General features: G+C 38.2%; 1 protein-coding gene across 1 annotated transcript in view; it reads left to right on the forward strand.

Annotated features, from left to right (window-relative positions):
• SHTN1 (shootin 1) overlaps nt 1–14,134 on the forward strand; it is a 100,660-nt gene extending 86,526 nt beyond the window's left edge. Inside the window, exon 17 of the mRNA XM_082854652.1 lies at nt 12,426–14,134. Within this exon, the coding sequence (XP_082710778.1) occupies nt 12,426–12,648 (223 nt within the window). The 3' untranslated portion in view covers nt 12,649–14,134. The remainder of the gene's footprint in view (nt 1–12,425) is intronic.
• Nucleotides 14,135–16,315: the final 2,181 nt, after the last annotated feature.

The raw sequence follows: 16,315 nt of genomic DNA on the forward strand, positions 1-16,315 counted from the left end.
GGTCAAGGGAGGATATCAATCACAGTAGGCTCTAATGCATTACATTATTGCGAACACACACACACACACACACACACACACACACACACACACAGAGTCCCTGCCATTCTTACGCTCCCTTCCACCCTCCACTTTGGTCTCTGGCCTAGAATCATTCCACCCCAGCTCTTTGCTTTTGCTATCCCCTTTGCCTCAGATGCCCTTCCCCCAGTAGCTGCACTATCTCACCTCTGTCATTTCTGTGCTCAGATGTCATCTTTTCAGTGAGGCCTACCTACCCTGACCACCCTATTTAAAATTGTAACTCAACTCCCTTAAACTCTGATTCTCCCTTACCCTACTCCATTTTCCCCCATAACAGTTATCTTCTAACGTATTACATACTTTATTTATTATATATATGCTTATTTTCTCTCTTCCCCTCCTAGAATGTAAACTCCATGAGGGTAGGACATTTTTTTGTCACTGGTGTATCTCAAACACCTGGAAAAACTCCTGCCTTATGGTAGGCTCTCAGGAAATACTTGCTGAATAAATGAATGAATGAATAAATACATTTTTAGTATCAATAAAACAGCAGAATATCAATTAATTAGAATACTCAGTTAACCAGCATTCCCCCATTATTCAGCAGTCACACATATACACATATATGTGTACATAAGTATTAGATATTTTGGTTTATTTGGTTGCTTATTTGGGTTTTTAAACATTTTTTAAATGCCTAGGAGTCATTTACATTCAGTTTTGCATATCTTCTGCATCTTTGAACCTATACAAGATAAAGTTATCAGAGACAACAGAATACCCAGTTGTAAAAGAAAGATTCGGCTGTGCTCACTGCCTCAGGTGGACAGGAAAGTTTGCTAACCTACTAAGAAAACTTTTAAAGTGAAGGAAGAAACATAGATGTTTTCTGCATAAGATCTTCACTTACCCAGAAAATTAAATAGCATCAGGCTATTCCCAGAAAGTTTATTTTCCTTTTAATTCCTAAAATCAACATATGTGTATGTTCCAAATTACTGAGTAACTTCTATCTGGTAAATTGTAGAGCCAGAGAGATATATGGATTTATTTCTTAGGAACTTATGAGACAGCAAGAGACACCTTTAATACTTAATTGCAAGGATTAATTAAAATTAACATTCTTGTCACCAGTCTGAGCAAGCAGGGTTTTTTTTTAAGCAAAAAGAAGAAAAAGAAAGAAAAAGATAATCAGGACTTGGAGAAGCCTAATTGTTTCTATTTATCTTTCAATAATAGCTTTAGAAATATTTGTGTCCTCAATTATTTCTAATGAATACATACTATCTAGTAATAATATCTTAAATCTAACAGTGAATTTGAATTTCATTAATTCCGATTAGTTGTTACTCAAACAGGAATTATGCTCATAATCTCCCTTTATGCCATGAGAGGTAAAGAGCTGACCAAGCGAATGGAGAGTATAAGCCTTATTTTTGCTTTCATGCTCTTCCCTTCTGATCCAAAATATTCTGACAGTGTTAAAATAGAGTAAGACTCATTGATTCAAGCTAATCAATGGCTGGGATGGTCAATGTAAAATAGGGAAAATTCCAAATTATAGAATTTTTAAAAGATAACGATTCCATTACTTTCAGACAGCTACAGTAAATAGGCTAACTGGAAATAGGCTAACTGAGTGTTGCACAGGGTCAAAAAAGCCAAGAATGATTTGTATTTTCACCAGTAAAAGCCTGTAGACTGGACGAGGAGTAACAAGGAAACACAGCATGATCCGTTTTCTAAATCAGTGTCTTTCCACATATGCACAGGGTGGCGAGCAGCACTGAATTATTTCCAGAACTCCAGCTCTACAGTGAGACCTCGGGTTCGGATCTTGGGTTTGCTATTTATTATCTTTATGACCTCAGGCAAGTTATTTAATCACGTGGAAGATGAGGGTAATGATACCTACCTTGTAGGGTTGTCACGTAAATTAAATAATTTATGAAAAATATTTCAATAAATTCTTTTTCTATCTTAATATAAAATTATAATGCTGGGGCATTACTGGATTATCAAGGACAAAAGTTAGGGTTGAAAGCTTAGGTACTGAACACCTGGCTTATTGACTGGGCCAGGTTTCCTTGGGAAAATTATGTAACCTCTGTGTTTTGTTTTTGTTTTTTCACTTTTTGTTGTACTGTTTTTCTTATCTAAAATTGAGGCAAGTAGATGAGGCACTCTCCAGAGTCTCTTTCAGCTCTAGAATCCCAATAATTCCTCCCAAATGTGGTTGCTTGATAAAGATGTTCACAGTTAAGATAAAGAACAAGAGTTAAGCACATAGTTTTTACCCCCAACGTGTCTCTCAGTATAGATTTACAGTAAAACACAAACCTAGAAATATAAAATAATTTTTTGAAAAATTTTAATTTTCAAACTACATCTTAGGAACTTACAAATCCAGATTGAAATGATTGTTATCCTTCAGGGTTATATTCTTAGGGGTCAGGATACTCATTCCAACCCTGTCACTATTGCTCCAAATGCTTTTAGACCTATTTGGATTAGAGATACCTGACCACAGAGGAAATAAATTGGACAGTCTTTCCTATCCATTTATTCTGGGGTGGAAAAAGTGGGTGAGAAGTAAAGAGTGCTTTAGAGCCACTTGGCGGGTTGTGTAAGAGAATTAGTGTCAGTTTTTATCTTGGTCAAAAAATGATATGGCCCATTTTAACCACTACTATATGTTCAACATATGTTTCCAAATGACTTTGGCTTTTGCTAGTTCATTCAGTTTTTGGAAATAGCCATCAGTTTGCCGCCATTGCAGATGCATTTTTTAAAATGTGACACAGACCCATGACATGTCTCCCAGCCGTGTGTACAGAAAAGTACCATGCAATACAATACAGTCAAGACAAAGCTTGCTTCTTGAACTCCAGTTAGGTTGACAAGTTCCACATTTACACATTCTGGGGCGTTGATTTAAAGGGTAACTAGGAAGTCAGTATTTCAGAAGCGAACGTAAGTTGAGCAATAAGTAAGAAAATGCAAGTATAATTCCTAGCTATGGGTAGAGTTGTCTTCCATTTTAATCCTGTGTGAGGTACCTGAGACACGTTAGCTCTGTTATCCACAGTGGGGAGATCTGATGATCTCGAGTGATGTAAGTGAAGTGAATTGGGAAAACATTTGGGGGTAAAAGCCTACAACCTTCCATTGTATATGTTTCGCCTCTTTATTTTTAAAATTTTCTGTTACTCTTTATCGATATATATTAATATATATCCATATTATAATAGCGTTCATCAGAGAGGAAATGCACTTACATCGCTATAAGCAGGATGTCTATGTTGATTATAGATGGAGGCTATGAGTAACGAGCCAGTTTCCAATTTGGAATTTGCTTTGGTGATGTTTTGTTGTTGTTACTATCGTTTCACTAACATTTATGAAGCCAGTACTTTTATGTGTTGTTTTAATTCTTCCAAAGGTGCTGAGGTTTAGTGACATAAACAATTTGCCCCAAATTCTGTTCCTAATCGATAATTGGGTCAGATTTCATTTGAACCTTCTTCATTCTAACTTCAGAGCCCATGCTTTTGAGCTATAGCATACTGCGTTGAGTGTATTAAGAGCTGTAGGAATGGAAGGGAAGAAAATGACTCTAAGGTTTCTTCTGTAGGAAGCAATGATTCTGTAGCTAAATTGCTCCATTTGCCCTATTCACATCCTGCTCCTCTGACCCTACATACTCACAGATAGTGTCATCTCTTCCTTTTTCTTTCCTCTTCCTAAGGCTAAACTAAGCAATTAATATATCTTTTGCCAAGGGAAGAAAATGTTACCCAGTAAAGCAAAGAATTCTGAAAAGGAGAGCCAATCTGAATTAGCAAGAAGACTTAAAAGAGATTTGGAAAGAAATTGTTTTAGTGTTTTTCATGTCAAATGGCCAATAAAGGGGCATGCTTCACAAATAAACTTTTGGAAATTACCATATTAGAATACCAGCCTAAGCTCCTTTAATCTTTGGCATAAGTTTCATGTACACATTTTTTATTTATTTACATTTCAAACATGCTGAAGATTAGTTCATTCCCAGAAGTCAAATACCTTGAAAATACCTGACTTGAATCACTGGATTAGAAAGGTGTTTTACTAAATGATAATATGACAATATAAAGATGAATCACTGTGAATACAGTTGTTTTAAAACATACATTCTACAGCCCCAAATAAATTTCACTGTTGCATCCACTTTATGCTGCACCTCTGTGAGTCAGCTCCACCTTTGGTCAATTACTGGTTAGCTCCTTTGAGTTTGTGGTGTAGTGTCCATTGTCATCATATTTTAGAACATCTCTGTTTTAAAGAAAGGCAGGACAAATGGGCCTGCAGTATGGAGAAAGAGACAAGCAGATCTTACAAGAGTTCTACATCACAATCAGGCAGAGACCCAAGAGTATCTTGTGTTCTCACAGTCTTGCTTTTTTGTCTCTGAACAGTCTCATCTAGAAGTGGCCTTACTTGTCTGTATTGAGCTTTATTCATCTGTGCTCACTTTTTCTATTAATTACTTTCAGAAAGGTGAATATCCGCCTGACAGTTACAGTTAAACAAGGGAGTCAACCTCAAGGATGATTTGTCATTTCACCTAGTTACATCTCTAGAACCTTGCTTCAAAGGGGAGAACCCAGTTTCCATTGTAACTGGTGTGATTTGCAGTGATTTCATAGCTGTGTCCTCATCTCTTGGTCATTCTCAAAGATGCTTTTAAGCCACAATTGCCAGAGACCCTTCCAGTTAACACTTCTCTAATTCATCATGCCCCTCTTCAACCCCAGAGCTCCCCAAAACTCTAAGCTTTATCAAGCTCTTTAAAATTTCCTTTTCAACCATCAGACAGGCGGCTAGCTTGCCTTTTTTGTTTGGGAGGTCAAAACGGGTCACATTGTGCCCTAGAAGAATTTAAAAACCAAAAACCTATGTAGCAATTACAGGACTTCAATTTCAGTAGAAAAATGACCGTTTCCAGTGCAGCCATTTTTATTTTAATTTGCATTTAATTTCTAGGTCTGTGGTGTCTCTAAATACGTGTGACCTGTGGCCCCGCACAGATTAATTCTTGTAAGATTAATTTTTGTAAATGAAATTGAAAAGTATTGCTCTTTTGCATTGCAGCTGGAGAATCTGAGCTTTTGAAATATGTTACCAAATAGAAATTGAGATTCTTCACTTACTTTAGAGGGATTTGGGTCAACATTTTGTTCAGATGGAAAATAGAGAAGTTTTTAGTGCTTGTGGTGGAAAGAATAGGTTTTCTTCCTGTTACTCCCAACTCTACCATTTCCTCCCCTCCTCCTCTCCTCTTTTCTCTCCTTTTGTGTATGTGTGCATATGTGTATTTGCATGCATGGTGCGAGAAAGGAGGGCACCTTCCCTGTACTTAGCAAACATTTGTTTCTGAGAAGAGACTACTAGCTAGCAAATGAACTGCATGGAAGTTACTGCTTAATCTGATGCTCTTATACAATTAAAGGATTTGCTGTGCTCTCAACTGTAATCTTAGTACGGCTGAATTGTGTACTGACACTGCAGGAAACAGCTCTGCTCAGCAAAGCACTACTACAAAGGTTCTCCATGTGTTCCTGTACATGGACAATTAAGTTTTAACAACAAAATTAGCAGAAGAACTGAATGTTCTGGAAGTTGAGATCTCCTCACTCAGTCTCTTTTTCCTCCCCCCTCCAAAGGAGTTTTCCTGTGGGCTGCCCAGAAGATCCGCCTGTCAGTTTTGTCTTACAGGTGTTCTGAGTTGCCTTACAGACAGCAGCTTCTTCCACATTAATTGTTGAGGCTATATTACACCTAGTGTTAAAGTTCTGTTGCGTAAATCTCAAAATAATTGTTAAAATGCTGCTGAGTAATTGTCAATTCTCTCAAAGAATTAATTGCCTTCTAACATTTGCCTCCAGTTGCAAACACCTATGATTTTAAGAGACTTAGCATAAAATATATCATTTCTCCATGGAGAACCATATTGCTTTTGGTGCTTTGTCATTTTTTTAAAACATCTTTCAGTAGTCTGCAGTATTTTTGTTTCCTTTTATTTTTATATAGTGGAGTAGTGGAGACTTAAAATTTATTCAAATAGAAGTCTGGCTAAAACTTAAATGCAATTTCAGATCTGAGGATAAATTGACTTAATTTCTGAAACCTGATAAATGCTTTTCATTTAAAATATATTTTGTCATATAACTGTATGAAAAGTAACACACTGAATGCTTCATGACTTCCTGTCTTAAAAGAGAGTTTAAAGTATATAATATAGTAAATCTAAAGAAAATCTTTTAAAATTTAAAAAACATTGCTCTGAAAATTAAGAATGAAAATGCAAACATTCTGTGCATGGCAGCTTTCTTGAGGAGCCAGTGTTATTTATATATGGTGTCTCTTGTGGAAGCCTTTATGTTCCTTAAAATATCTCTTTTAAATAATATTCACATTTCATAGCTGAGATCTCAATGGATTTTCCATGGTGACTTAAAGTTGTACAAAATTACAGAAAGCTTAAAAAGTAGCCAAAAAAAGTATCATACACATTTAAGAATCTTTGCCTGTGCTAAAATCAGTCGTAGTTCATGCTTTATCATTGATTTTGCTGGCGAGAATGGTCCAGTTTCCTGAGCCTCCCTGGGCCAGTGTATTTTGGAATCTGTAAATGTGCACAGTCCAGCTTACGCTAGAAGAATAAAAGAACTGGGACAAGGCTTCGTAACGTGCACTGTGGTCTGAGATATAACCCGTGCACTGAGATGGCTGTGCTGCAGTTTTTCCACCAAAGAAACTATGGCTCAGTGTGGACACAGAGGTCTTTGCCCAGCCATTGTTACCTCTGTTAAAAAGGAATTCTTGTTAATCTTATGGCAAATTAGCATCTAGAAGCTGATGTCAGATTTTCAACCATGGCGGTATTCTGTTGTTTACCAATATTATTTTTCATAATTTAAATGCTATCTATTTTTCCCTCAAATAGAAGCTGACCCAAATTGGCAAACTAATTTATTCTTTGCACTAAAACGCAGTTTCAAAAGGTACACAAAGCCAAAAGAAATTAGCTTCGTTTTTTCTACCTTCATTATATTTAAAAGTATTAGAATTAGCAATAATATAGAAAGTTTCATCTTATGTCTGAAATTTTATTTTGGTTAAGTTTTGGATAAGTGTGTTAAAATATCCTGAAAAATAGGATGTCTGAGAGAAACAATAAAAACTACCTCTGTTGTAATGCCACTACTGTTCACTGCTGTAGTAACTGTATAAAGGGCTTGGGGGGAAAAAAAAGTAAGACTTCTTATTTTTACACAAGGGAGGATATAAAACTGACTTCCTCTTTGGAGTTTTCCCAGGAAACTACTTTATAAAGACAAATTTAAATCTTGCCGTTTTCTGTCCTTGAAGGTGGTAAATATGATTGTAGCTTTATCCATTTTTATTGTAAATGAAACAGAGTTCAGACCATCCGGCTGTGCGTCATCTGTTGGATGGCTGCCACAGACTAATGCAGGCGTCCCACTGGGAGACCAGAGAAGAACTATACTTTGATTCACCAGATTGTGTTAAATAGTCCAGCTGTTGCGATTTGAAAGATAGTTACCTCAGAAGTGAAATAGAAATGAACTTGACATTTATGCCTCAAACCATTTTTACACTGTTTGGCAGTCAGCTTTTCAGAGGTAGCATTTTATAAAATAACTCTCACTGCTTAAAAGTTTCGTTCACTGTAATGTTCAAAATGTCCCACCTTTATATTATCAGTAGAATTAAGCTTGAGTGATATGCAGAATTTGCATGAAATAAGCATTTTCCCCCTTCATTTCGTGAGCTTTGATTGTATTCAGTTGAGCTCAGAACCATGTCTATTAGGACTCTTTTGGGCATTAGTTAATTTGAATTGCAGCTGAAATGTTAGCTCGAATGTTGCTGAATATAATTGGAATGTGGAAAGTCGATTTTGAAAGGAATTTCATTGAATGCAAACCATGATGTGCTTTTTAAAAATTCGAATGCTGCATTTTCATCTCCTGTAACACAGTCTGATAAGTCACTGAGTCCCTTTACTATAAAGTTCAACTTTGGCAATACCGTTTGCAGCTGTTCTGATTCTTCTGGTACCAGTACCAGTTGGAGTCAGCAGGTGGCCTCACCTGCCCCAGCCCTACCTCTGGCCCTCTTGCAGGTGGGGGAGAAGTAACTGCTTTGTAAAAGAGCAACCAAGTTGTACTTGGGCATCAGGCTTCACAGAGTGGTATAGATTGATATATTGTCTCCTAGCTTTTATTTTGCTTTTGGGTTTTTCTTTTTGTCTTGAAATAGCACTTAACAAATGATTTAAAATGACCCATGAAAATATCTATTTGATTGGGTTAAAAATCACAAGCAGTATGTTGTGGTAAGAAAAAAAAGTACTGGACAGGAAGTCAAGAGTCCACAATTTTAATCCTGTATCTGCTGTTAACAAATTGTGTGCCCTTGGACAAATCATGTAACTCACTCTTGTTTGGTGTCTTCACCTGACAAATGAAAAGGCTGGACTAGTTCATGTCAGTAATCCCTCTCAGACTGAACATTCCATGATTTTAGTCTTTATGTCACCTATAAAATTTAAGTTTTACTTGGAGATTTTGCAGCATACAGGAGAAGGTCTGCCGTACGTTTTATGAATACTGAATTTTAATTCCTTATTTGTGGTCATTGCTCTTAGATGAAGAATTAAAGAAGAAAAATTGAATGGAACAATAGTATACGGCAATTCCCATTGGATTGTTGCATTTGAGCAGCTGGGATTTTCACCTTGGGGGAGAAGCTTCAGATTTAACCTTGTAGAACCTGCCACTATGGCTGCCTAGAGCAAGAGCCTGGGTTCTTGGCAACATCACTGATGGAGCTTTCTGGCTCTTCCCATGAGATGGGAATGGAGTTAGAAATGAAGCCTAGGAGGAAGGCCCTTCATTCCAGAAGGAGCCCTGGGCAGCTCCCCATGGGAACCAGGAATGGACTTAATGATGTCAAACCAGGAAGAGCTAGCTTTAAGTCACAAAGGAAAAAAAAAAACCAACAAAAAACGAGGGGTAGCTTGAAGGGATGGATTTTATATTTATAGTTCTGAAAGATGAAGCTGAAAACAGGGATTCAGAAAGAATCAGTAAACATGCCAGAATTAGCCTGTGGCATCATTATCGTGTTTTTGGAAGATGCCTTTGGTAAATAGCTGTGTGATGTTGTGGAAAAATCAGGAACAGGAAGATAGGAGCTTCTGATTCTTGTCCTGGCTCTGCCACTGATAAGCTGTATAATTTTAGGTCAGGCTTTCCCTCTCTCCAAACCTCATTTTCCTCATCTGTAAAAGGACTAGTTGGACTAGATGATTGCCATAGTCCCTTTTAGCCTTAAGCCATTGGGATTCCAAGTCAGTGGTCATTATCTTCAAGAAAGTAGTTACTCTGATTCTCAACACATAATTTTCCACTGTGCCAAGTTCAGTGATAATAAAGGTGTTCTCAAATTGGAGTGTACAGGTGACTTAATAATAGATTAATCTATTATTAAGAAGCCTACTTCAGGAAAGAACAGTTCTCTGGACTGAGACAATTCCAGGACAGTTTCAGCCTGGCAATACAAAGTTTCTGAGTTTTCAGTTCAGTCAACATCATTTGTTGCTGTTGTGGAGCCCTGAGAGCTCCCTCGAAGTTTTCAGCCTCCAGCTGATGAAGAAAGCATTTTAGGATGTGTTTACCACCCCTTCATCTGCAGACACACATGGGCATGAGAACTTCCATGGTAGTTCTACAAAAGTGATGAAGGTCAGTATGGGTTGATGGAAGTTGCTCACCTAGAATGAGATGGATACTTCCTTTGCATGCGTAGAGCAGACTGGCTGGCTTCTATACAATGAGGCTTAGACCCAGGGTAGTGGAACCACACTGGGGACTTGACCAGCAGACTTTGTGTGGCTTTGACTGTAACAACTTTAGCTAGGCCAGAACTTGGAACTTCATTTCCGAAAATTCCCTTTCCCATTTGTTTCCAGGTTAGGGTTGTCTACAGGAGAAATTTGCACGAGATTTAGAAAGTGGGAGTGACATAATAGTCTTTTTTTTTTTTTTAATGCTCCCAAAAGTCTGCGTAGGGCAGGCTCTTTTACAATTCATGTGCGTTGTCACCTAGTTGGCATGTGGCACAGCTGGCCCACAGTTTCTCCAGCTCCCCACATCTCCCTTCCAGCTTCCCCAAATCTTAGGCCAGGTGCATGTGCAAATTCCATGTGGAAGGGCTCCAGTTTATCCTGCAGCTCATCTGCATCATCGGGATTGGTGACTGTGAAAGACAGGTGCTGCTCTGGTTTGTCCTCAGCTTCTTGCCACTTTTCACCCAAGTTCCTTTTCAGCTGCAAGACCTGCTGATTTCAGGCCCAGCATAATACACAGAGGCAACAGACTCACGTAGACTGCCTAACTAACTCACTCGCTCCATTGCCTGAGGTCTAATGCCTATAATGAATCCTTTATGCCATTCATGGGGGTTTTGCTTCTCTGACCATACCCTAATGGACTGAGCCTTCCAGGTGTTGCCTGGGTCAGAGAAAGTCAAGCCAGATACCAACTACATCCCATATTGATTCCCAACGCACAGTAACAGATATCTTGAGAAGTGGATGGGCCAAGGTAGATGGGCAGTGTCATGGTGTTTTCTAATGACAAGGGTGTTGACAAATCCAGGCAAAAATAAAGGAATCTGTCCTCACTACAGTATAGCTTTCCTCTCAGGTCATCTCTTTGCTTTTACGGCCTCCAAAGAAGACAGTTATGTGCTAGTCACTTATGAATGATGATCAAGTCACATGGTAGAACTGGATAGCCCTATGGAGTGGTTTTCAGACATTTGGACAGATCTCATAGTACCAGGTGATGAAACTGAGGTCACTGGGTTTGAGTTTTGGTACCTGTGGCTGGATCGTGCAGGCCACTTTGTCTCAATAGTTGATCATTTGTTCTGTTACTTCTGTTGTATAAGAGAGACCTTCAGACCTACTCACACCAAAGCCTTGGTTTCTGCACATTCATTCTGAGCCTTTCACACACAGTAGTTCATTAGTATTTGCTCATTTGTTTACTCCACAAATGGATCTGCGCTGGATGCTGGCATAGATCTGTGAACAAAGCTGAACAGTCCACCTCATGGATGTTTACATTTTATTTGAAGAGAGAGACATTAAACAGCTGGTTGCCAGTATTTAATTATAACTGTGGTAAATCCAACAAGGGACAAGTATTAGGTGGTAAGAGAGTGTCTAACCAGCAGATCTGAGCTAGGGGTCAGGGACTAGTAGAAATCAAGTCCTGGTGAGGGGCTGGTAGAGCAATGGGCAGACCCTGGCCAACAGTTCACCAGTACACATCCTGACATCCAGAGGTGGAAGTGGGACAGTGGCGTGCTGGGTCATGGTTAGTATCCCAGCATTTGCCAAGAAGACCAGATAAGTCTGAATAGCCTCTGCCCTGCCTACTACACACCCTTCAACCTCCAGGCATCAGGTCAGCAGTCCAGTACCTTCAGGTGGTGGCTTCTGACCTGACTTCTGAGAGGACTAGGTGCCCACAGCCTAATTTCCTGACACGTGAAAAGAGAAGAGTGTTTCAGGACATCTGTTTCCACAAGGAAATTGTTGCCCATTTAGCTTGAGAAGCAGTAGCTTCTTAGAAGAGAAGAAAGGGAACCTCAGTGGAAAAAGAAACTGCATTTGAAATTCAATAAGAAATTTCTCAAACATGATTCTCCTTTTTTAGAAAAAGTGTATGGTAACTTAGCATTTCAACTTCTTCTCTGGATTCTCCCATCTGCTTTTGTTCCTTCCCTCATACCTCCACAGGTCTGACCAGAGTTGTTCTTGCCAGTAATGGCAGCAGCTGGCATATCTCTCAGCTGCCCATCAGGGATGGGAGTGGTTTATTTCCCTCCTTGCTGCAGTCTTAGAACTAATCTGCAATCACATGTACCCCGGCACACAAGGGAGGGGTTAACTCGCTCCTTCCAGCTAAGTGGGGGTGGGACAGGAGTCTGGGGGCGGCAGGCAGTGGGGAGGTGGCACAGAGTATCCGTGAGCTTTGTGCTTCTGTGAGAAGAGCATGCAATTAAGCAGGTAGGTGCATTTGGCTTTTTAACATTTATGCAGTTAATTGCTCTTTTTCCGTCTTCTGGCCTTGTGCTCCTAATATGTAATCTAATAGCTTTTTTTTTTTTGTAATGGCTGGCACCTCAAAGACCACTTTTTGCATGTTGATTAGACTTAGAACGTTTTGGGGTTTTTGCTCATCTGAATCCAGGAATCTGAAAGATAAATGTTTTCTCTCTCTGCTTTTAATTTTTTTGTTTAACTGTTCATCCCCTAGGCCTCCCAGTAACACTGGATGCAGGAAACAATACATTGGCAGTGAAAAACAAGCTGAACCAGTTGTAGTTTTAGATCCTGTTTCCACATATGAACCCCAAACCAAAGACCAGGTCGCTGAAAAAGATCCAGCTCAACACAAGGATGATGAAGGTGAAATTAAACCAGAAGACAAAGAAGACAGTGTTGAAAAAATAAGAGATACAGACAGCTCCAACTGCTGATCCATAAACCAGAAGGCGGATATGTTCAGAAGTCCTTTTCAACAAGCACATGATTTAGTTTTGGTGTATTGGCAAGGGCTATAGACATTCTGTTCTTGTCACTATATTCAGAGTATAGGTTCTTTTTTGATGTCACTTTTGTAAGTTCACTTATAAGTAAGCTATTTAGCAAAGTACACATTCTTTGTAGTTTTTTAAATCTTTATAGGGATAAGATTTTTTTCTAGTTACTGTATTAAGTGTGACTTCTTTTAGAAGTTTACAAAAAATTCATGTCATCTTTTTAGGTAATGTGCATACCACTAATCAAATGTAATGATGAAAGTTTGCAGCACTTGTGTGTAATTGGATAAACAGAAGTGACTAGCTTAAGGTGATTTTAAAAGCCCCCAAAGAAGCTTCTGTTTTGGGTCTGATCCTTTTTTGATGGAGAAACTTCAGTAGCATGGAAATGGTTAGGCACTGTGGCATACAAATTGCTTTCTAGGATATACTGAGATAAGCTTAAAATTCAGGAGCTGATGTCAAACTAGTAGTCCCATACCCAGTGTTAATTACACACATTATTAACTGGGGGATGCAAAACACATACTATTGATTGTGTCCACAGCCTCCCAAGGACTTTGGGGGGAAGGCTCTAGTGGCCAGAAGGCAGAACTGAGGTGAAAGTCCAAACCCTGAATTAATAGAGTATTATCTTGATAAGCCGCGTGCTCTGTGCTGTGAGTTAATTGTTTTCTCATGGACTCATGTGGCACAAGGACCATATTTTATCACAGTTCTTATGTACAGTGAAGATGGGTGACAGGCATACAATTGTCTTGCTTCACTGCTGTTCTACATTACACAGGTCTGTTGTTCTCTTTAAAGAAATTAGGTGGTAGTCTCTAAAAATACAATGTTTCAGTCTACCACAGTGAGTAATACAAATGTAATCAGGGATTAAAAAAAGCACTTATGCAGCTTTTCAAAGTTGATTGTTTCAAAACTGGTGTTTGTTTAAAATAAGTGGTAATGTACTTGAGTGCATTTTTTATGACAGTGATTCAGTAATGGTAATTTTACTATTAAAGAAAGTGAAAGGTTTCGTTTTGTTAGCATAGCTCAGCATGAAGCTGTCAGGTGTTTCTCACCTAAGGGCAAAAGAAAATGATAGTAATAATTGCAGTAGTTGTATTTTATTTTGCACGTATGCTAAACATAGGCTTGAAAAGGTGAATAGGCAGGTAAATGTACTTCCTAAATTTGGAGATAATTATCTTTCTGTAGGCTCGTTATGCTTGATTGTTTCCATGTTTTTCCAGTGATGATTTTACAGTTACTTATCAGTTTACTCATAGGGAATTAAAATGTAATGTTTTTCAACTGTGATTTCCCCTAATTGAATAATACTGCTATATGATATACTAACTACAAACTGCATTAATTCACTTAAACAAGTTCTGTTATGCTGTGATTTGAACTCTCCTCACCACACTTATTAAAAAGCACCAACAGTTTCCTATTAAAGGTCAATTGTGGTTATTGACATTTTTGGTTTAGTTCCCCAAACTTGACATTCTTTAATATGAAAATTGTGTAAGACTTTATAACTTTAGTAATTTTTAATAATCCACAAAATGGTTTATTTTGAGGAATTCTATTCTTTGTTTCTTCCTGCTTTCTGCATTCCTGTGTCTGTTACCAGTCTGCTGGCATGTGTCTTACACATATTTAGGAATATAAAAATATGTACACTTGTCATTCCATATTTAATCACACACCCTTTCCAGGGTAAGGAGTTAACCATTTGTGAACTGTGTTAGCTGGACCAAGCAACATTTAGTCACTGGTGCAGTATTTTGAAAGTGTTCTTGCCTTTTCTGAGCTGCTTATTTCTTCACCAACATCACAAAGCATTTAAAATTAATTTGCTAAAATTAATTCTAGCATCCTTTTGTATCTGAGGTAGTCTCACATAAACTCCTCACCTACAGTGGTTTCAGCCGTTGATCAGTCCTGTGGAGGGAATTAGCAGGGCTGTAACCACCCGCCTTGATTGGCCTGTTGAGGAAAACAAGATGTGTGTTTTGGCTCTGGCTACTCGCCAGGAATTCCTCCTTCCTCACCTGTTTTGTTAACAGTAAATGTTTGTTAGAAATGGAGTAGTACAGGTAGAGATTATTGTTAATCTTTCAGACCATTTTTAGGTTGTATGTTAGGTATAGTGTATAGTCTGTATCACAGAATCTTAAAAACAAAGTTCGGATGATTTTTATAAACGCACACTATACATGTTTAATCACTTTCGTCGTGGAACAGGTTCAGTTTATATGGCAATAAGTTGTGGAGAATGGATAACTGTCTCTTATCATCGCTGACCTTAGGAAGATCATCAGGCAGCCCTTACTTAAGGATTGGATTTGGTTTGAAGTTTCTTCGGAGCACTAACATTTCCCAGTCCCACTGCCATTTTTTAATATAGGGTATGATGATATATATATGTTTTATATTTATTTATATCCTTTAACATATATGTAGAGAGAGAGAGAAAATATATAAATAGAAACAATGCTTATCACTTTCAAAAACTTGAAATGCTGCACATCCATTGGTGACCCCAATCCTCAAGTAAGGAAACGGTGAGTAGGCTGTGCTCAGCGCTGAAATTAAAGTGTTGACTTGGTGAGGTAATAAATCACCTCTTTGGTTAGTTTAATGTAGTTATTCAGTTATTAACTTGGTTCTACCTTTTTTCTCTAGTTTCATTCATTTAATTATAATTTTTGTCACATTTCCAGGGCATACTCTCATACGATCTCCCATATTTCATCTGTGTGTGTGTGTGTGTGTACATGTGCAGAGGCTATCTGAACACTCATCCGTTGTTTATTGCTAAGCATCGGGAAAGGCAGTAGCAACAACAAACTGTGACACAGTTCTCCCAACTTAGAGTGATACCAACCAGTTCTCCTGCCCTGTGCTCTGAGAGAATCTGCAACTGAACCTATTTTAAATCACTGCTTTTAGAGTAAGGCCTTGGCTCTGCCGTAAGGCCATTACCTTCCCCTCTTAGTACTCTTCAAAAGGAGAGGTCCTCAGTATGCTTAGTAAAAACTTATGGAATATATCAGAAATCTAAACTTAGCCAACTCTCCCACAGGTCAGTACATAGCAATTTATATAATTTGGGGGAAAGACAAAAGGTAACAGTTTGAACAGAGAATCTAAATCATATAAAGCAGTTGGATATTATATCTATAGGTATGTGTTTGAATATGTTTATTTCTGGTCATCCTCTGCTATAACCCTGATACTGGCTTTCACAAGAGACAATTCAGCCAATCTATATGTTGCATCATTTTTAGTCACCTACTAGATACTGTAGTAAAAATGATTGGGCATTTAATTGCTTTAAGAATATTCATTCATTGATGTGTTTACTCACTTATGCTCATTCTTGTTCCAAAAAGGATCTGAGGAGACCCCCAAAGATATAAATGATAGATGAACAACTAAAATTTAGAAAAAGATGGGAATCAAAGAAAAGGGAATTAAGGGTAGGAAAGTGAGAGGAAGCTATTCGCTCTTAAAAAATCCATGAAACAGAAGATGTACACCTTCCTGGCAGAGAGAGCTCCTAGTGTGAAAGATTTTTTTCAGAAATGTTCTGACTTGTAAAGTATGA

Source organism: Leucopleurus acutus (assembly GCF_964270905.1).
Source record: "Leucopleurus acutus genome assembly, chromosome: 14".
NCBI lineage: Eukaryota > Metazoa > Chordata > Mammalia > Artiodactyla > Delphinidae > Leucopleurus > Leucopleurus acutus.